At 44.2% G+C, this 22,985-nt stretch overlaps 1 protein-coding gene across 1 annotated transcript in view; it reads left to right on the top strand.

The window, feature by feature from the left end:
- The window catches only part of LOC139385502 (contactin-5-like), a 535,984-nt gene that overhangs the window by 142,791 nt on the left and 370,208 nt on the right, over positions 1-22,985 (top strand). Inside the window, exon 2 of the mRNA XM_071130610.1 lies at positions 237-359. Within this exon, the coding sequence (XP_070986711.1) occupies positions 305-359 (55 nt within the window). The 5' untranslated portion in view covers positions 237-304. The remainder of the gene's footprint in view (positions 1-236; positions 360-22,985) is intronic.

Raw genomic sequence — 22,985 nt, 5'->3', positions numbered from 1 at the left:
CCCTAATGTAACACTTTTACATTCAGAATATAAAGTGGGGGTTGGTAAATTCATCCAATGTCAACTTGTCCGTTGAAACAGCTTTAACTGGCAACAAGCAGTTGCATGTTGTTCTTGTTGTTTAATAGACAGCTTTAAACCTACTAACAAACAGTTGAATGTTGTTCTTGTTGTTTCCTAGGCACAGCTTTAAACCTACTAACAAACAGTTGCATGTTGTTCTTGTTGTTTCCTAGGCACAGCTTTAATGAAGAAACAGACCTTCTAACAACGCTGCTGAAGGGGGGGACCCGCCTGAACAAGTATGGGGTCGCCATGGAAACCACTTCTCCTGCTGTCCGTCATCAGTGGCCTTTCAGGTACTGTAGTAGGAGATACCCACAATGCAACGCTCTGAGATAAGCTGAAGGTTTTCTTGCTCTTTTACGGCGATGTGCCGCTGTCACAGTAGATGCTATGTTTGTCTGAGTGCGATGGTGCACACTGATTCCAACAGCCAGTCATATCAATAATAACAACATTTTCTACCCGTTTAAAAATATATCCAGTTGAAGTCGGAAGTTTACATACACCTTAGCCAAATACTTTTAAACTCAGTTTTTCACAATTCCGGACAATTAATCCTAGTAAAAATTAGTTAGGATCACCACTTTATTTTAAGAAGGTGAAATGTCAGAATAATAGTAGGGAGAATGATTTCTTTCAGCTTTTATTTCTTTCATCACATTCCCAGTGGGTCAGAAGTTTACATACACTCAGTTAGTATTTGGTAGCATTGCCTTTAAATAGTTTAACTTGGGTCAAATGTTTCGGGTAGCCTTCCACAAGCTTCCCACAATAAGTTGGTTGAATTTTGGCCCATTCCTCCTGACAGAGCTGGTGTAACTGAGTCAGGTTTATAGGCCTCCTTCCTCGCACAGGCTTTTTCAGTTCTGCCCACAAATATTCTATCGGATCGAGGTCAGGGCTTTGTGATGGCCACTCCAATACCTTGACTTTGTTGTCCTTAAAATCGTATTATGGCTGGGGAAGTATTGAGTAGCTTGGATGAATAAGGTGCCCAGAGTAAACTGCCTGATACTCAGTCCCAGAAACTATGCATATTATTAGTATATTTGGATAGAGAACACTCTGAAGTTTCCAAAACCGTTTGAATGATGTCTGTGAGTATAACAGAACTCATATGGCAGGCAAAAACCTGAGGAGAAGTCAAAACAGGAAGTGGGAAATCTGAGGTTTGTAGTTTTTCAACTAAACCCCTATTGAAGATACAAGATGGTTATTGGCCATCTTGCACTTCCTAAGGCTTCCACTAGATGCCAACAGTCTTTAGAACCTTGTTTGATGCTTCTACTGTGAAGGGGGGCCGAATGAGAGGGGAATTAGTCAGGGGGTCTGCCAGGAGCCATGAGCTGACCATGCTCGTTCATGTGAGAGGTAGCTCGCGTTACATTGCATTTCTACAGACAAAGGAATTCTCCGGTTGGAACATTATTGAAGATTTATGTTAAAAACACCCTAAAGATTGATTCTATACATCGTTTGCATGTTTCTACGGACTGTAACGGAACTTTTTTACTTTTCGTCTGCTTGTGCGTCATGAATTTGGATTACAGGGCTGAATGCGCTAACAAAAGGAGGTATTTGGACATAAATTATGAACTTTATCAAACAAATCAAGCATTTATTGTGAAACTGGGATTCCTGGGATTCTGATGAAGATCATCAAAGGTAAGTGAATATTTATAATGCTATTTCTGACTAATGTTGACTCCACAACATGGGTGATATCTGTTTGGCTGTTTCGGTCTCTGAGCGCTGTACTCAGATTATTGCATGGTATGCTTTTTCCGTAAAGTTTTTTTGAAATCTGACACAGTTTATCTAAAGTTCCATGTATAATAGCTGTATCTTTTATCAATGTTTATTATGAGTATTTCTGTGAATTGATGTGGCTCTCTGCAAAATCACTGCATGTTTTGGAACTACTGAACATAACACGCCAATGTAAAATTTGATTTTTGGATATAACTATGCACTTTGTCGAACAAGACATACATGTATTGTGTAACATGAAGTCCTATGAGTGTTATCTGATGAAGATCATCAAAGGTTAGTGATTCATTTTATCTCTATTTCTGCTTTTTGTGACTCCTCTCTTTGGCTGAAAAAATGTCTGTGTTTTTCTGTGACTGTGGCTTTCGCTGTAAAACCTTTTTGAAATCGGACACTGTGGTGGGAATAACAACAAGATTACCTTTAAAATGGTATAAGATGCTTATATGTATGAGGAATTTTAATTATGAGATTTCTGTTGTTTGAATTTGGCGCCCTGCATTTTCACTGGCTGTTGTCATATCGATCCCGTTAACCGGATCGCAGCCATAAGAAGCAATTTTGCCACAACTTTGAAAGTATGCTTGGGGACATTGTCCATTTTGAAGACCCATTTTCGACCAAGCTCTAACTTCCTGACTGATGTCTTTAGATGTTGCTTCAATATATCCACATAATTTTCCTACCTCATGTTGCCATCTATTTTGTGAAGTGCACCAGTCCCTCCTGCAGCAAAACACCCCCACAACATGATGCTGCCACCCCCGTGCTTCGCGGTTGGGATGGTGTTCTTCGGCTTGCAAGCCTCCCTCTTTTTCCTCCAAAGATAACGATGGTCATTATGGCCAAACAGTTCTATTTCTGTTTCACCAGACCAGGGGACATTTCTCCAAAAAGTACGATATTTGCCCCCATGTGCAGTTTAAAACCGTAGTCTGGCTTTTCTATGGAGGTTTTTGGAGCAGTGGCTTCTTCCTTGCTGAGTGGCGTTTCAGGTTATGACGATATAGGACTTCTTCACAATGTCCTTTGCTGTTGTTCTGGGATTGATTTGCACTTTTCGCATCAAAGTACGTTTATTTCTAGGAGACAGAATGCGTCTACTTCTTCAGCGGTATGATGGCTGCGTGGTCCCATGGTGTTATACTTGCGTACTATTGTTTGTACAGATGAACGTGGTGCCTTCAGTATTTGTAAATTGCTCCCAAGGATGAACCAGACTTGTGGAGGTCTACAAAAAAATTCTGAGGTCTTGGCTGATTTCTTTAGATTTTCCCATGATGTCAAGCAAGAGGCACTGGGTTTGAAGGTAGGCCTTGAAATACATGCACAGGTACACCTCCAATTGACCCAAATTATGTCAATTAGCCTATCAGAAGCTTCTAAAGCCATGAAATAATTTTCTGGAATTTTCCAAGCTGTTTAAAGGCACAGTCAACTTAGTGTATGTAAACTTCTGACCCACTGGAATTGTGATACAGTAAAATAATCTGTCTGTAAACAATTGTTTGAACAATGACTTGTGTCATGCACAAAGTAGATGTCCTAACCGACTTGCCAAAACTATAGTTTGTTAACAAGAAATACATTTGTGGAGTGGTTGAAAAACAAGTTTTCAACGACTCCAACCTAAGTGTATGTAAACTTCCGACTTCAACTGTATTATTGTCTGCCATTTTGTTTGTGGGAGTTGAGTTTGTCTGAAGTAATCAGCTTAGAGTGTAGAGTTGGTTGTCTGTGTCTGTGCCTGCCAGGTCTATAGGTGCCTAACAGGTGCCTCTGTGTCTGTGCCTGCCAGGTCTATAGGTGCATAACAGGTGCCTCTGTGTCTGTGACTGCCATGTCTACAGGTGCCTCTGTGTCTGTGACTTTCGAGTCTACAGGTGCATAACAGGTGCATCTGTGTCTGTGCCTGCCAGGTCTCTAGGTGCATAACAGGTGCCTCTGTGTATGTGCCTGCCAGGTCTATAGGTGCCTCTTTGTCTGTAACTGCCAGGTCTATAGGTGCCTCTGTGTCTGTGCCTGCCAGTTCTATAGGTGCCTCTGTGTCTGTGCCTTTCAGGTCTGCAGGTGCATAACAGGTGTCTCTGTGTCTGTGCCTGCCAGGTCTATAGGTGCCTCTGTGTCTGTGCCTTTCAGGTCTACAGATGCATAACAGGTGCCTCTGTGTCTGTGCCTTTCAGGTCTACAGGTGCATAACAGGTGCCTCTGTGTCTGTGCCTGCCAGGTCTCTAGGTGTATAACAGGTGCCTCTGTTTCTGTGCCTGCCAGGTCTATAGGTGCCTCTGTGTCTGTACCTGCCAGGTCTAGGGTGTATAACTGGTGCCTCTGTGTCTGTGCCTGCCAGGTCTATAGGTGCCTCTGTGTCTGTGCCTTTCAGTTCTACAGGTGCATAACATGTGCCTCTGTGTCTGTACCTGCCAGGTCTATAGGTGCCTCTGTGTCTGTGCCTGTCAGGTCTATAGGTGCATAACAGGTGCCTCTGTGTCTGTGCCTGCCAGGTCTATAGGTGCCTCTGTGTCTGTGCCTGACAGGTCTATAGGTGCCTCTGTGTCTGTGCCTTTCAGGTTTACAGGTGCATAACAGGTGCCTCTGTGTCTGTGCCTGCCAGGTCTATAGGTGCCTAACAGGTGCCTCTGTGTCTGTGCCTGCCAGTTCTCTAGGTGCATAACAGCTGCCTCTGTGTCTGTGCCTGCCAGGTCTATAGGTACATAACAGGTGCCTCTGTGTCTGTGCCTGCCATGTCTACAGGTGCCTCTGTGTCTGTGCCTGCCAGGTCTATAGGTGCATAACAGGTGCCTCTGTGTCTTGATTGAGCTCTCTGTTCTCTTTGCCGATATAGGCAATGGGCTAGAGCCTCATAGCTCAAATCTCACTCTTGTCATTTCAGAGAGAGAAAGCACCTTATCTACTGGACAATCAGACCTTGGTGACCCCTGTATGATAAGTCCTTGTGAGGGTCAGATTTTTGGAAATCTGGATCTATCCGCAAGCTCACAACATTTATCTATTATCTGCAAAGAACATATTACAATGTGTCTTCTGTTTATCTTATGACTGTGGAATCCCAATGGCTCCTTCCCAGAAACACTATCAACACATCGTCCATGTGTATGTTATGCATGGTAGCATCGCAATTTTGTTACTCATAAACCTGTGAGTGTGAACCAATGTGTTACTGATAGTGCTGTGATGTTACTGGTAACTCAAGTCAGGTTGACCTGGAGGCAGAACTCAGTGATTTCCGCTAGATATTCATAATTGTCTCTATCGTTAAAAATGTTTGTCTTAAATTAAGTTTAGGGTTAGCAGTGTGGTTAAGGTTGGGTTAAAAAAAATAGATGTTTTGACTTTGTGGCTGTGCCAGGGAGTGAACACTCTGCAGAGCTGCCTTCATGCTACCTGAAGTAGCTAGAGACACTCTGCAGAGCTGCCTTCAGGCTAACTGAAGTAGCTAGAGACACTCTGCAGAGCTGCCTTCAGGCTAACTGAAGTAGCTAGAGACACTCTGCAGAGCTGCCTTCAGGCTAACTGAAGTAGCTAGAGACACTCTGCAGAGCTGCCTTCAGGCTAACTGAAGTAGCTAGAGACACTCTGCAGAGCTGCCTTCAGGCTAACTGAAGTAGCTAGAGACACTCTGCAGAGCTGCCTCCAGGCTACCTGAAGTAGCTAGAGACACTCTGCAGAGCTGCCTTCAGGCTAACTGAAGTAGCTAGAGACACTCTGCAGAGCTGCCTTCAGGCTAACTGAAGTAGCTAGAGACACTCTGCAGAGCTGCCTTCAGGCTAACTGAAGTAGCTAGAGACACTCTGCAGAGCTGCCTTCAGGCTAACTGAAGTAGCTAGAGACACTCTGCAGTGCTGCCTTCAGGCCTGCTAACTGAAGTAGCTAGAGACACTCTGCAGAGCTGCCTTCAGGCCTACTAACTGAAGTAGCTAGAGACACTCTGCAGAGCTGCCTTCTGGCCTGCTAACTGAAGTAGCTAGAGACACTCTGCAGAGCTGCCTTCTGGCCTGCTAACTGAAGTAGCTAGAGACACTCTGCAGAGCTGCCTTCTGGCCTGCTAACTGAAGTAGCTAGAGACACTCTGCAGAGCTGCCTCCAGGCCTGCTAACTGAAGTAGCTAGAGACACTGCAGAGCTGCCTTCAGGCTAACTGAAGTAGCTAGAGACACTCTGCAGAGCTGCCTTCAGGCTACCTGAAGTAGCTAGAGACACTCTGCAGAGCTGCCTTCAGGCCTACTAAGTAACTGAAGTAGCTAGCCAGAAGTTTCTTTCTCTGACTGTTCAGGAGGAAAAATACATATCTGTCTGGGAGGTAAATAATCTTACAATAGCCTAATTTCTTTGTCATTTCTGTTGTATAACAATGTGTTGCTGCTGCTGCTAATGCTGAAGTGGTGCTAGCTGCTCTGCTGCTGAGTCCGACCCTGCTACACAATAGCCATGCAGATAGCAGGCAGTATAAATACCTTAGTCCTTTGATACCTGCTACTGTAGAGAACCATGCTAGTGATACCTGTTACTGTAGAGAACCAATCTGGTGGTTCCTGCTACTGTAGAGAACCATGCTGGTGGTACCTGATACCTGCTACTACTGGTGATACCCCTGTTACTGTAGAGAACCATGCTGGTGATACCTGCTACTGTAGAGAACCATGCTGGAGATACCTGCTACTGTATCAATTCAAATCACATTTATTTATAAAGCCCTTCGTACATCAGCTGATATCTCAAAGTGCTGTACAGAAACCCAGCCTAAAACCCCAAACAGCAAGCAATGCAGGTGTAGAAGCACAGTGGCTAGGAAAAACTCCCTAGAAAGGCCAAAACCTAGGAAGAAACCTAGAGAGCCAGGCTATGTGGGGTGGCCAGTCCTCTTCTGGCTGTGCCGGGTGGAGATTATAACAGAACATGGCTAAGATGTTCAAATGTTTATAAATGACCAGCATGGTCCAATAATAATAAGGCAGAACAGTTGAAACTGGAGCAGCAGCACAGTCAGGTGGACTGGGGACAGCAAGGAGTCATCATGTTAGGTGTTCCTGAGGCATGGTCCTAGGGCTCAGGTCCTCCGATAGTGAGAAAGAAAGAGAGAAAGAGAGAATTAGAGAGAGCATACTTAAATTCACACAGGACACCGGATAGGACAGGAGAAGTACTCCAGATATAACAAACTGACCCTAGCCCCCCGACACATAAACTACTGCAGCATAAATACTGGAGGCTGAGACAGGAGGGGTCAGGAGACACTGGACCCATCCAATGACACCCCCGGACAGGGCCAAACAGGAAGGATATAACCCCACCCAAAGCACAACCCCCACACCACTAGAGGGATATCTTCAACCACCAACTTACCATCCTGAGACAAGGCCGAGTATAGCCCACAAAGATCTCCGCCACGGCACAACCCAAGGGGGGGCGCCAACCCAGACAGGAAGATCACATCAGTGACTTAGCCCACTCAAGTGACGCACCCCTCCTATGGACAGTATGAAAGAGCCCTAGTAAGCCAGTGACTCAGCCCCTGTAATAGGGTTAGAGGCAGAGAATCCCAGTGGAAAGAGGGGAACTGGCCAGGCAGAGACAGCAAGGGCGGTTCGTTGCTCCAGTGCCTTTCCGTTCACCTTCACACTCCCGGGCCAGACAACACTCAATCATATGACCCACTGAAGAGATGAGTCTTCAGTAAAGACTTAAATGTTGAGACCGAGTTTGCGTCTCTCACATGGGTAGAGAACCATGCTGGTGATACCTGCTACTGGTGATACCTGCTACCGTAGAGAACCATGCTGGTGATACCTGTTACTGTAGAGAACCATGCTGGTGATACCTGCTACTGTAGAGAACCATGCTGGTGATACATTCTACTGTAGAGAACCATGCTGGTGATACCTGCTACTGTAGAGAACCATGCTGGTGATACCTGCTACTGTAGAGAACCATGCTGGTGATACATTCTACTGTAGAGAACCATGCTGGTGATACCTGCTACTGTAGAGAACCATGCTGGTGATACCTGCTACTGTAGAGAACCATGCTGGTGATACCTGCTACTGTAGATAATAATAATTATTATATTACTCTGCTAGGTAAGCATACTCTACTTTGTAGTTAGCATTTAATTGAGTAGGTTTTTGGCAAAGCCTTTCCATCTACCACTGTTGTCATGACATTAGCCTAATTTCTAACGGCTACACAAAGTGGTAGATGCGCGTCAAATTCTGTTTTAATGCCTGGTTTCTGTGAGGGCCCTAATTTGACCCAGAATGTGGCTCTCCACTACCTATTGTGCCTACAATGATGATTCACCGTCTTCATCTAATGTTTTCACAATTTACCTGCAGAAATTGCCAAAAAGCTTAGGCTTACCAGTCGCTTATGCAAATTGTGGGGGCCAAATTAACTGCTCTCTCACCGATGCGATTCTGGAGCTGCTACCAGTGGCATAGCGCAGGATTTAGAAAAAATACAAATAAAACAACATTTATAAAGAAACATTATCCCACAGCAAATACTTGAATTGTTTAAACATATGTTGGAGAGCAGTGATTGCAATATTTTTTCTGAATATTGACAAAAATACTGATCTTAAGGGTGGTAGCTATCAGTTGACAACAGGTACTCAAAACAGACTTATTTTTGTTTCTAAAAATAAAAGTTCAATAGAAACATTTGTCAAATTTGGAAAATTATTCATTTGCCAATCCCCTTGGCTTTCCCCTTATAAATTGACCTTAAATGTCAGTTTTCAGCAAACATAATATAACAAGATCCATTTGATCAAATGTAAAAAAGAATGTTTTCCTGCTGGACAAGGATGATCCCTACTTTCAAGAGTCACCCCTGTTTGTTTCTTTAGTGTTTAACAGTATAGTCATATGATTAATTGATCGATTGATTGATTAATTCATTCATGAATTTAATTGGATATAGTAATTTAAAGATGGATAGCTTGGAGTAGCTTGGATTGGGGCAGTATTGATTAGCTTGGATTTGGGCAGTATTGATTAGCTTGGATTGGGGCATTATTGATTAGCTTGGATTGGGGCAGTATTGATTAGCTTGGATTGGGGCAGTATTGATTAGCTTGGATTGGGGCAGTATTGATTAGCTTGGATTGGGGCAGTATTGAGTAGCTTGGATTGGAGCAGTATTGAGTAGCTTGGATTGGGGCAGTATTGATTAGCTTGGATTGGGGCAGTATTGATTAGCTTGAATTGGGGCATTATTGAGTAGCTTGGATTGGGGCAGTATTGAGTAGCTTGGATTGGGGCAGTATTGAGTAGCTTGGATTGGGGCAGTATTGATTAGCTTGGATTGGGGCAGTATTGAGTAGCTTGGATTGGGGCAGTATTGATTAGCTTGGATTGGGGCAGTATTGAGTAGCTTGGGTTGGGGCAGTATTGAGTAGCTTGGATTGGGGCAATATATGACTAACATATTAACTAACATACTGTTATATAAACTAGCATACTGTTATATTAACTAACACACTGTTATATTAACTAACATACTGTTATATTAACTACCATATTAACTAACATACTGTTATATTAGCTAACATACTGTTAGATTAACTAACACACTGTTATATTAACTAACATATTAACTAACATACTGGCATATTAACTAACACACTGTTATATTAACTAACATACTGTTATATTAACTACCATATTAACTAACATACTGTTATATTAGCTAACATACTGTTATATTAACTAACACACTGTTATATTAACTAACATATTAACTAACATACTGTTATATTAACTAACATATTAACTAACATATTAACTAACATACTGTTATATTAACTAACATATTAACTAACATACTGTATAATTAACTAACGTATTAACTAACATGCTGTTATATTAACTAACATATTAACTAACATACTGTTATATTAACTAACATATTAACTAACATATTAACTAACATACTGTTATATTAACAGTATTGCTCTTTTCATGTAGTAAATAGTCCAGATATCAAAAGGACATTGGCAGGTAAGTGTGAAAGGAGTAAATGTCCAGATGTAGTTTCTGCAGGATAGTTTTTCTCCGACAATACTCCAAATTAGGATCCTGAACATGTATGATGTCATGAAGGAACATTCATGTAATGGTACTCTCTATGACTAGACATGCTACAGTAGTGGGATCTTCATTTGATCACCCTGTTGAGGAGAACTTTCCTTCAACGCAGGACTTTTAAAATGTGTATTGCATTTAAGGAAAAATGTATCAACAAAAATGTCCATTCATTATAATCCATATATCTATTCATCTTTCCTGTTGCTGCAGGATTATTTTCCTGCTCTTGCGAACTGGCTCAAAGAAGAGCACTATGTAGAGAATAGGATTCCATCTGGGACACTATATAGAGAATAGGGTTCCATCTGGGACACTATATAGAGAATAGGGTTCCATCTGGGACACTATATAGAGAATAGGGTTCCATCTGGGACACTATATAGAGAATAGGGTTCCATCTGGGACACTATATAGAGAATAGGGTTCCATCTGGGACACTATATAGAGAATATGGTTCCATCTGGGACACTATATAGAGAATAGGGTTCCATCTGGGACGCTATATAGAGAATAGGATTTCATCTGGGACACTATATAGAGAATAATCCCGTAGCTCTAACTCCAAAAAGTTCTGGGACACTGTAAAGTCCATGGAGAACAAGAGCACCTCCTCCCAGCTGCCCACTGCACTGAGACTAGGTAACACGGTCACCACCGATAAATCCATGGAGAACAAGAGCACCTCCTCCCAGCTGCCCACTGCACTGAGACTAGGTAACACGGTCACCACCGATAAATCCATGGAGAACAAGAGCACCTCCTCCCAGCTGCCCACTGCACTGAGGCTAGGTAACACGGTCACCACCGATAAATCCATGGAGAACAAGAGCACCTCCTCCCAGCTGCCCACTGCACTGAGACTAGGTAACACGGTCACCACCGATAAATCCATGGAGAACAAGAGCACCTCCTCCCAGCTGCCCACTGCACTGAGACTAGGTAACACGGTCACCACCGATAAATCCATGGAGAACAAGAGCACCTCCTCCCAGCTGCCCACTGCACTGAGACTAGGTAACACGGTCACCACCGATAAATCCATGGAGAACAAGAGCACCTCCTCCCAGCTGCCCACTGCACTGAGACTAGGTAACACGGTCACCACCGATAAATCCATGGAGAACAAGAGCACCTCCTCCCAGCTGCCCACTGCACTGAGACTAGGTAACACGGTCACCACCGATAAATCCATGGAGAACAAGAGCACCTCCTCCCAGCTGCCCACTGCACTGAGGCTAGGTAACACGGTCACCACCGATAAATCCATGGAGAACAAGAGCACCTCCTCCCAGCTGCCCACTGCACTGAGACTAGGTAACACGGTCACCACCGATAAATCCATGGAGAACAAGAGCACCTCCTCCCAGCTGCCCACTGCACTGAGACTAGGTAACACGGTCACCACCGATAAATCCATGGAGAACAAGAGCACCTCCTCCCAGCTGCCCACTGCACTGAGACTAGGTAACACGGTCACCACCGATAAATCCATGGAGAACAAGAGCACCTCCTCCCAGCTGCCCACTGCACTGAGGCTAGGTAACACGGTCACCACCGATAAATCCATGGAGAACAAGAGCACCTCCTCCCAGCTGCCCACTGCACTGAGACTAGGTAACACGGTCACCACCGATAAATCCATGGAGAACAAGAGCACCTCCTCCCAGCTGCCCACTGCACTGAGACTAGGTAACACGGTCACCACCGATAAATCCATGGAGAACAAGAGCACCTCCTCCCAGCTGCCCACTGCACTGAGGCTAGGTAACACGGTCACCACCGATAAATCCATGGAGAACAAGAGCACCTCCTCCCAGCTGCCCACTGCACTGAGACTAGGTAACACGGTCACCACCGATAAATCCATGGAGAACAAGAGCACCTCCTCCCAGCTGCCCACTGCACTGAGGCTAGGTAACACGGTCACCACCGATAAATCCATGGAGAACAAGAGCACCTCCTCCCAGCTGCCCACTGCACTGAGACTAGGTAACACGGTCACCACCGATAAATCCATGGAGAACAAGAGCACCTCCTCCCAGCTGCCCACTGCACTGAGACTAGGTAACACGGTCACCACCGATAAATCCATGGAGAACAAGAGCACCTCCTCCCAGCTGCCCACTGCACTGAGACTAGGTAACACGGTCACCACCGATAAATCCATGGAGAACAAGAGCACCTCCTCCCAGCTGCCCACTGCACTGAGACTAGGTAACACGGTCACCACCGATAAATCCATGGAGAACAAGAGCACCTCCTCCCAGCTGCCCACTGCACTGAGGCTAGGTAACACGGTCACCACCGATAAATCCATGGAGAACAAGAGCACCTCCTCCCAGCTGCCCACTGCACTGAGGCTAGGTAACACGGTCACCACCGATAAATCCATGGAGAACAAGAGCACCTCCTCCCAGCTGCCCACTGCACTGAGGCTAGGTAACACGGTCACCACCGATAAATCCATGGAGAACAAGAGCACCTCCTCCCAGCTGCCCACTGCACTGAGACTAGGTAACACGGTCACCACCGATAAATCCATGGAGAACAAGAGCACCTCCTCCCAGCTGCCCACTGCACTGAGGCTAGGTAACACGGTCACCACCGATAAATCCATGGAGAACAAGAGCACCTCCTCCCAGCTGCCCACTGCACTGAGGCTAGGTAACACGGTCACCACCGATAAATCCATGGAGAACAAGAGCACCTCCTCCCAGCTGCCCACTGCACTGAGACTAGGTAACACGGTCACCACCGATAAATCCATGGAGAACAAGAGCACCTCCTCCCAGCTGCCCACTGCACTGAGACTAGGTAACACGGTCACCACCGATAAATCCATGGAGAACAAGAGCACCTCCTCCCAGCTGCCCACTGCACTGAGACTAGGTAACACGGTCACCACCGATAAATCCATGGAGAACAAGAGCACCTCCTCCCAGCTGCCCACTGCACTGAGACTAGGTAACACGGTCACCACCGATAAATCCATGGAGAACAAGAGCACCTCCTCCCAGCTGCCCACTGCACTGAGACTAGGTAACACGGTCACCACCGATAAATCCATGATTATAGAAAACTTCAACAAGCATTTCTCAACGGCTGGCCATGCCTTCCTCTTGGCTACTCCAACCTCAGCCGACAGATGGCAACACCCACCCGTAGCACGCGCTCCAGCAGGTGTATCTCACTGATCATCCCTAAAGCCAACACCTCATTTGGCCGCCTTTCCTTCCAGTTCTCTGCTGCCTGTGACTGGAACGAATTGCAAAAATCGTTGAAGTTGTAGACTTTTATCTCCCTCTCCAACTTTAAACATCTGCTATCTGAGCAGCTAACCGATCGCTGCAGCTGTACATAGTCCATCGGTAAATAGCCCACCCAATCTACCTACCTACCTCATCCCCATTCTGTTTTCATTTATTTACTTTTCTGCTCTTTTGCACACCAGTATCTCTATTGCACATGACCATCTGATCATTTATCACTCCAGTGTTAATCTGCTAAATTGTAATTATTCGCCTACCTCCTCATGCCTTTTGCACACAATGTATATATACTCTTTTTTTCCCTTTTTTTCTACTGTGTTATTGACTCCATGACTCCATGTGTTGTTGTCTGTTCACACTGCTTTGCTTTATCTTGGCCAGGTCGCAGTTATAAATGAGAACTTGTTCTCAACTAGCCTACCTGGTTAAATAAATGTGAAAAAAAAATAATAATAATATTAATTTAAAAAAAAATTGGGGGTGGCAGGGTAGCCTAGTGGTTAGAGTGTTGGACTAGTAACTTAAAGGTTGCAAGTTCAAATCCCCGAGCTGACAAGGTACAAATCTGTCGTTCTGCCCCTGAACAGGCAGTTAACCCACTGTTCCTAGGCCGTCATTGAAAATAATCTCAGACACTATAAAGAGAGTAGGGTTCCATCTGGGACACTATAAAGAGAATAGGGTTCCATCTGGGACACTATAAAGAGAATAGGGTTCCATCTGGGACACTATATAGAGAATAGGGTTCCATCTGGGACACTATATAGAGAATAGGGTTCCATCTGGGACACTATATAGAGAATAGGATTCCATCTGGGACACTATATAGAGAATAGGGTTCCATCTGGGACACTATATAGAGAATAGGGTTCCATCTGGGACACTATATAGAGAATAGGGTTCCATCTGGGACACTATATAGAGAATAGGGTTCCATCTGGGACACTATTAGAGAATAGGGTTCCATTTGGAAAACAAACCCCAATTATTTGTTAAAGCATCTTATAGGATCTTTAGCATTTAGTATTTATTCATGGTGTGGTCCATGAATATAACATCCCATTTCCCAATGACACTCACATAGGAAACCATATTTCTGGTGCATGACTCCTTTGCCCTTGGTGAAAAAGATTTTATGCATCACTCCACGTTGAGATACCTAATTAGTTATCCCTGGTGCACGGTGAATTACAATCTCACACTTCAAATTGCAAATAAATCCCAAAACACAGCTCCCATAGGGATCTACAGTATAGTGGTGCTCCCATAGGGATCTACAGTATAGTGGTGCTCCCATAGGGATCTACAGTATAGTGGTTCTCCCATAGTGCTCTACAGTATAGTGGTTCTCCCATAGTGATCTACAGTATAGTGGTGCTCCCATAGGGATCTACAGTATAGTGGTGCTCCCATAGGGATCTACAGTATAGTGGTGCTCCCATAGTGATCTACAATATAGTGGTGCTCCCATAGGGATCTACAGTATAGTGGTGCTCCCATAGGGATCTACAGTATAGTGGTGCTCCCATAGTGCTCTACAGTATAGTGGTGATCCCATAGTGATCTACAGTATAGTGGTTCTCCCATAGTGATCTACAGTATAGTGGTGCTCCCATAGTGGTCTACAGTATAGTGGTGATCCCATAGTGATCTACAGTATAGTGGTTCTCCCATAGTGATCTACAGTATAGTGGTGCTCCCATAGTGGTCTACAGTATAGTGATGTAGTGGTGCTCCCATAGTGGTCTATAGTATAGTGGTGATCCCATAGTGGTCTACAGTATAGTGGTGCTCCCATAGTGCTCTACAGTATAGTGGTTCTCCCATAGTGGTCTACAGTGTAGTGGTGCTCCCATAGTGATCTACAGTATAGTGGTGCTCCCATAGTGGTCTACAGTATAGTGATGTAGTGGTGCTCCCATAGTGTTCTACAGTATAGTGATGCTCCCATAGTGTACTACAGTATAGTGGTTCTCCTGTAGTGGTTTACGGTATAGTGGTGCTCCCATAGTGATCTACAGTATAGTGGTGCTCCCATAGTGGTCTACAGTATAGTGATGTAGTGGTGCTCCCATAGTGTTCTACGGTATAGTGATGCTCCCATAGTGTACTACAGTATAGTGGTGCTCCCATAGTGATCTACAGTATAGTTGTGCTCCCATAGTGATCTACAGTATAGTGGTGCTCCTGTAGTGGTCTACAGTATAGTGGTGCTCCCATAGTGCTCTACAGTATAGTGGTGCTCCCATTGTGCTCTACAGTATAGTGGTTCTCCCATAGTTGTCTACAGTATAGTGGTGCTCCCATAGAGCTCTACGGTATAGTGGTGTAGTGGTGCTCCCATAGTGGTCTACAGTATAGTGGTGCTCCCATAGTGATCTACAGTATAGTGTGCTCCCATAGTGCTCTACAGTATAGTGGTGCTCCCATAGTGGTCTACAGTATAGTGGTGCTCCCATAGTGGTCTACAGTATTGTGGTGCTCCCATAGTGATCTACAGTATAGTGGTGCTCCCATAGAGCTCTATGGTATAGTGGTATAGTGGTGCTCCCATAGTGGTCTACAGTATAGTGGTGCTCCCATAGTGATCTACAGTATAGTGGTGCTCCCATAGTGCTCTAAAGTATAGTGATGCTCCCATAGTGGTCTACAGTATAGTGGTGCTCCCATAGTGGTCTACAGTATAGTGGTGCTCCCATAGTGATCTACAGTATAGTGGTGCTCCCATAGTCGTCTACAGTATAGTGATGTAGTGGTGCTCCCATAGTGATCTATAGTATAGTGGTTCTCCCATAGTTGTTTACAGTATAGTGGTGCACCCATAGTGATCTACAGTATAGTGGTGCTCCCATAGTGGTCTACAGTATAGTGGTGCTCCCATAGTGATCTACAATATAGTGGTGCTCCCATAGTGATCTACATTATAGTGGTACTCCTTTAGTGTTCTACGGTGTTGTGGTGCTCCCATAGTTATCCGATGTGTAGTGGTGCTGACAGAGAGACAGACAGACAGAGGGAGAGAGAGACAGACAGACACCTGGCTGTATAGTAGTTTAAAATAAACAAGCTGTGCTGGTTCTGTCAGCTGAGATCAACAAAGGCACCAGGAATGGATAGCTCAGATCAAAAATCAATGGAGAGAAATACTCAGCAAAAACAAATTAACTGTACTAGACACTCAGTGAGGGCTTCTGGAAAGTTGGTAAACCAGCAGAACACGTTGTACAGAATGGCAGAGAGAGATAGAGGAGACAGGTCAGCATTCTACAGGATCCTACTGCTTCCATTACTTTATGTTGCGTTGACATCGTAGGAACATTGGGTTTTATGGCCCAACGGTTCAGTTTTAAATGTGTGACCACATAAGATGTTACCACATACAGTATGGGTCGTATTTCGGTGTGACTAGAAGAAAAATATGTTTATTATCAACATATCTACATGTTCTGTTCTGACTCAACGTTGCAGACAATGTTGGATTCGTTGATCAAAAGCTTTCAGAAGGAAAAACTGTAAAATGTCTTTGTTTCATATGGAATTTCCTGACTTGGCAGCAGATAGTACTGTGGAGGTTTAATCCTTTGCTCTTTCCCTCTCTTTTCCTCTCTCGTCCCTCTCTCTCTCTCTTCCTTTCTGTCTTACTCTCTCCGTGGCTCCTCAGCTCCCACTGTAATTACCCACAGTACGAGAACAGATCAGAGAGGACAGAATGTATGAGCGTTGGAAAAAGCCTAAAGCACCATTTCAAAGGAATCTAATGCATGTCTGGAAGTAGTGATAGAATTAGTTGGATCCCAGACACATTTAGGGGTAATTTATACCCTGAATTGGTGTTTGTTTTCTCAATGCTCCCCTGTGGAAACTAAAGGGAAACCCCCAACCAATGGGGTAAAACTAGTTCATTTGATAGTAACATACACTACATGACCAACAGAATCCAAAATCTTGGGCATTAATATGGAGTTGGTCCCCCACTTTGTTGTTATAACAGCCTCCACTCTTCTGGGAAGAATTTCCACTAGATGTTGGAACATTGCTGAGGGGCCTTGCTTCCATTCAGCCACGAGAGTATTTGTGAGGTCAGGTACTCGATTAGGCCTGTCTCGCAGTCGGCATTCCAATTCAGGTCAGGGCTCTGGGCAGGCCAGTCAAGTTCTTCCACACCGATCTCGACAAACCATTTCTGTTTTGATCTCGCTTTGTGCACGGAGGCATTGTCATGCCCCCAAACTGTTGTCACAAAGTTGGAAGCACAGAATAGTCTAGAATGTCATTGTGTGCTGTAGCGTTAAAATTTCATTTCACTGGAACTAAGGGGCCTAGCCCAAACCATGAAAAACAGTCCCAGATCATTATTCCTCCTCCACCAAACTTTACAGTTGGCACTATGGATTGGGGCAGGTAGCATTCTCCTGGCATCCGCCAAACCCAGATTTGTCTGTTGGACTGCCAGATGGTGAAGCGTGATTCATCACTCCAGACAAAGCGTTTCCACTGCTCCAGAGTCCTATGGCCGTGAGCTTTACACCACTCTAGCCAACGCTTGTCATTGCACGTGGTGATCTTAGGCTTGTGGTGCGATCTGTTCGGCCATGGAATCCATTTCCTGAAGCTCCTGACGAACAGTTCTTGTGCTGATGTTGCTTCCAGAGGCAGTTTAGAACTCGGTAGTCAGTGTTACAACCGAGGACAGATGATTTTTATGCGATACACGCTTCAGCACTTGGCGGTCCCGTTCTGTGAGCTTGTGTGGCCTACCACTTCAGAGGCTGAGCTGTTGTTGCTCATAGACGTTTCCACTTCACAATCATTTGTTTAACACTTTTTTGGTTACTACATGGTTTCATGTGTTATTTTATAGTTTTGATGTACAATGTACAATGTAGAAAATAGAAAATAGAAAATAAAAAAACAGGAATGAGTAGCTGTGTCCAAACTTTTGGCTGGTACTGTTAATTGAGAAGATTTGCCTGAGAAGATGTTAATATGTTGTGTTTTGGGGATTAAACAAATGTAGTCATTATATTTCAAAGCACACTTATATTTTGGTTCAACGGTTGTGTATTGAAAGGTGTCTACAAAGATGTACACAATGAAAGGTTCTGAATGTAGGACTGTAAGACTGTAATACTCAATGAAAGACTGAATGTATGACTGTAATTATCAAGGCACAAGGTGAGACCCAAATGCAGACACAGGAGGCAGATGGTTGGAGTCTTACAATGTTTGTTAATCCAAAGGGATAGGCAAGAGAATGGTCATAGACAGGCAAAAAGGTCACAGCGATCTGGAATATGATGTGTTAATCTATTGGATTTGAAATACATGGTAATATGTACAGAAGGACAGAGAGTTTCAGAGATGTAGCGTGGGTAGAGTCCTACATGTGTACTGCTACAGCAACCTCAGTTTATAGACAAGGACACAGAGGCAGTCCCAAATGTCACCCTTTATCCCTGGGCTCTGGCCATCAGTAGTGCAATAAGTACGGAATAGGATGCTATTTGTGATTGCAGACAGAGCTTCTCTGCCCTGCACAGTGTGCACCTTCCTTGTCTTTTCAGTGTGCCAAAACGGAATGACGAATATGCAATTCCTTCTAATACTATTGTTGCATTTGCAAAAGGTTGAAGTGAAACTCATTTGGTGCGAGCGAAATTCCCCACAGTGCACTAAGGATCAGGGAAAAGTCCTGGTTTAGTAGGACGTCAGCTCTGCTCTGAATCGAGGGGCGTGCGAGGAGGGGAATAGGGGTGTTATTTCATATGATATATAGATAGTTCTATCTGTAATGATATGCCAGTGAATAAATGGTCTCAAGGATAACCAGCTTCTGTCAATATAATCTCCCAGTGAAGGTGTTCATTAATCTTACCAAACTATGGCTAATCATGTCCATCTACTTGAGCCCCCGTGAACGTCTCACCTGCTTAAGTTATCCTAATTAATGTTTCACACTGAAATCCACAGCCAGCCAGCAGGCAGCTAGGCAGTTAGACAGGCAGGTAGTCAGGCAGTTAGACAGGCAGGTAGTCAGGCAGTTAGACAGGCAGGTAGTCAGGCAGGTAGACAGGTAGGTAGACAGGCAGTTAGACAGGCAGTTAGTCAGGCAGGTAGACAGGCAGTTAGACAGGCAGGTAGACAGGCAGTTAGACAGGCAGTTAGTCAGGCAGTTAGACAGGCAGGTAGTCAGGCAGTTAAACAGGCAGGTAGACAGGCAGTTAGACAGGCAGGTAGACAGGCAGTTAGACAGGCAGTTAGACAGACAGGTAGACAGGCAGGCGAGCCATTGTTCATTCATTGTCTCTGTGTTTCTGATCCGCCAACCATTTACACTAGAGGCTATTTCAGACCCTGTTGTAGCTGTAGCTTCCTATGTCAGACCCTGTTGTAGCTGTAGATTCCTATTTCAGACCCTGTTGTAGCTGTGGCTTCCTATTTAAGACCCTGTTGTAGCTGTAGCTTCCTATTCCAGACCCTGTTGTAGCTGTAGCTTCCTATTTCAGACCCTGTTGTAGCTGTAGCTTCCTATGTCAGACCATGTTGTAGCTGTAGCTTCCTATGTCAGACCCTGTTGTAGCTGTAGCTTCCTATTTCAGACCCTGTTGTAGCTGTAGCTTCCAATTTCAGACCCTGTTGTAGCTGTAGCTTCCTATGTCAGACCCTGTTGTAGCTGTAGCTTCCTATTTCAGACCCTGTTGTAGCTGTAGCTTCCTATTTCAGACCCTGTTGTAGCTGTAGCTTCCTATTTCAGACCCTGTTGTAGCTGTAGCTTCCTATGTCAGACCCTGTTGTAGCTGTAGCTTCCTATTTCAGACCATGTTGTAGCTGTAGCTTCCTATGTCAGACCCTGTTGTAGCTGTAGCTTCCTATTTCAGACCCTGTTGTAGCTGTAGCTTCCTATTTCAGACCCTGTTGTAGCTGTAGCTTCCTGTGTCAGACCCTGTTGTAGCTGTAGCTTCCTATGTCAGACCCTGTTGTAGCTGTTACACCTGCATGGGTGACCAACTGATGAGGTTTCTACCCTTTTCTGTCATTGTTCAGTTATTGGAGTTAACTTGCCATTTAGTAATCTTGTTAGAATTATGCAGTGAGATCTACAGCTCTGGAAAAATATTAATGGACCACTGCAAAATTATTAGTTTCTCTGGTTTTACAATTTATAGGTATGTTTTTGGGTAAAATGAAATTTTTTGTTTAATTCTATAAACTACTGACAACATTTCTCCCAAATTCCAAATAAAAATATTGTCATTAAGAGCATTTATTTGCAGAAAATGACAACTGGTCAAAATAACAATGAAGATGCAGTGTTGTCAGACCTCGAATAATGCAAAGAGAATAAGTTCATATTCATTTTTAAACAACACAATTCTAATGTTTTAACTTAGGAAGAGTTCAATCACAGCTTTCATATGTCTTGGCATGCTCTCCACCAGTCTTTTACATTGGGGCAGCAGGTAGCCTAGTGGTTAGAGTGTTGGACTAGTAACCAAAAGGTTGCTAGATTGAATCCCCGAGCTGACAAGGTAAAACTCTGTTGTTCTGCCCCTGAACAAGGCAGTTAACCCACTGTTCCTACACCGTCATTGAAAATAAGAATTTGTTCTTAACTGTCTTGCCTAGTGAAATAAAAACATACATAAATTGATGTTGGGGGACTTTATGCCTCTCCTGGCACATAAATTCAAGCAGATTGGCTTTGTTTGGTGGCTTGTCACCATCCATCTTCCTCTTGATCACATTCCAGAGGTTTTCAATGGGGTTCAGGTCTGGAGATTGGGCTGGCCATGACAGGGTCTTGATCTGGTGTTCCTCCATCCACACCTTGACTGACCTGGCTGTGTGCCATGGAGCATTGTCCTGCTGGAGAAACCAATCCTCAGAGTTGGGGAACATTGTCAGAGCAGAAGGAAGCATGTTTTCTTCCAGGACAACCTTGTATGTGGCTTGATTCATGTGTCCTTCACAAAGACAAATCTGCCCGATTCCAGCCTTGCTGAAACACCCCCAGACCATTACTGATCCTTACAAAAACTACAGAGTCCTCATCCATTGCATAAACTACAGAGAGTCCTCATCCGTTACATAAACTACAGAGTCCTCATCCATTGCATAAACTACAGAGAGTCCTCGTCCATTACATAAACTACAGAGAGACCTCATCCATTACTTAAACTACAGAGAGTCCTCATCCGTTACATAAACTACAGAGAGTCCTCATCCGTTACATAAACTACAGTCCTCATCCGTTACATAAACTACAGAGAGTCCTCATCCGTTACATAAACTACAGAGAGTCTTCATCCGTTACATAAACTACAGAGAGTCCTCATCCGTTACATAAACTACAGAGTCCTCATCCGTTACATAAACTACAGAGTCCTCATCCGTTACATAAACTACAGAGAGTCCTCATCCGTTACATAAACTACAGAGTCCTCATCCGTTACATAAACTACAGAGAGTCCTCATCTGTTACATAAACTACAGAGAGTCCTCATCCGTTACATAAACTACAGAGAGTCCTCGTCCGTTACATAAACTACAGAGTCCTCATCCATTGCATAAACTACAGAGAGTCCTCATCCGTTACATAAACTACAGAGAGTCCTCATCCATTACATAAACTACAGAGAGTCCTCGTCCGTTACAAAAACTACAGAGAGTCCTCGTCTGTTACATAAACTACAGAGAGTCCTCATCCGTTACATAAACTACAGAGAGTCCTCGTCCATTACATAAACTACAGAGAGTCCTCATCTGTTACATAAACTACAGAGAGTCCTCGTCCATTACATAAACTACAGAGAGTCCTCATCCGTTACATAAACTACAGAGTCCTCACCCGTTACATAAACTACAGAAAGTCCTCATCCTTTACATAAACTGTAGTCACGGCCCTACTTGATGTGTTCTCTGTCACCTGGAGCTGCATGGGAAATGGTCCATGAACACAAGGACATCACAATGCCAAAGAACTAGTCAGCCCTCCCCCTCTGAGGGGCCAACACGTTTCTCTCTGTTACAGTATCCAGAGGACTGACTATTGAATGTGTGATAGAATAATACTGGACTATGTTTGGTGCTGTCTATGTGTATGTATGCTATCTGTGTTCACTGGTATCTCTATACAGGGTGAACTCTAAATTACTCTCAGGAATTATGTCTCATTTAGGTTGGTCCCATCCCCCACACAAGCATTTAGATGCTGTGACACCCTGTGGACATTGGGCCTTGGTGGTCAGGTTGCAATGTGAACTTGGATTGGTGTTTGGTTTTTGGTTGAAATGTTACATCTTCATATGTTCTACACTATAATGAAATGCCTTTGTTCTCTGTCTTCTCCTGTGTCCAGTCTGAACTAACTGCTGATGTTATCATAGAGGTGATGTGGTCTGATATCATAGAGGTGATGTGGTCTGATGTCATAGAGATGATGTGGTCTGATGTTATATAGAGATGATGTGGTCTGATATTATCGTAGAGATGATGTGGTCTGATGTTATCATAGAGATGATGTGGTCTGATGTTATCATAGAGGTGATGTGGTCTGATGTCATAGAGGTGATGGGGCCTGATATCATAGAGGTGATGTGGTCCGATATCATAGATGTGATGTGGTCTGATATCATAGATATGATGTGGTCTGATGTCATAGAGGTGATGTGGTCTGATGTCATAGAGGTGATGGGGCCTGATATCATAGAGGTGATGTGGTCCGATATCATAGATGTGATGTGGTCTGATATCATAGAGGTGATGTGGTCCGATAT

The sequence above is a fragment of the Oncorhynchus clarkii genome, chromosome 27, assembly GCF_045791955.1.
Source record: "Oncorhynchus clarkii lewisi isolate Uvic-CL-2024 chromosome 27, UVic_Ocla_1.0, whole genome shotgun sequence".
Classification (NCBI taxonomy): Eukaryota; Metazoa; Chordata; class Actinopteri; order Salmoniformes; family Salmonidae; genus Oncorhynchus; species Oncorhynchus clarkii.
Note: the sequence above shows the minus strand (reverse complement) of the source record. Positions and strands in the feature narration are given on the sequence as shown.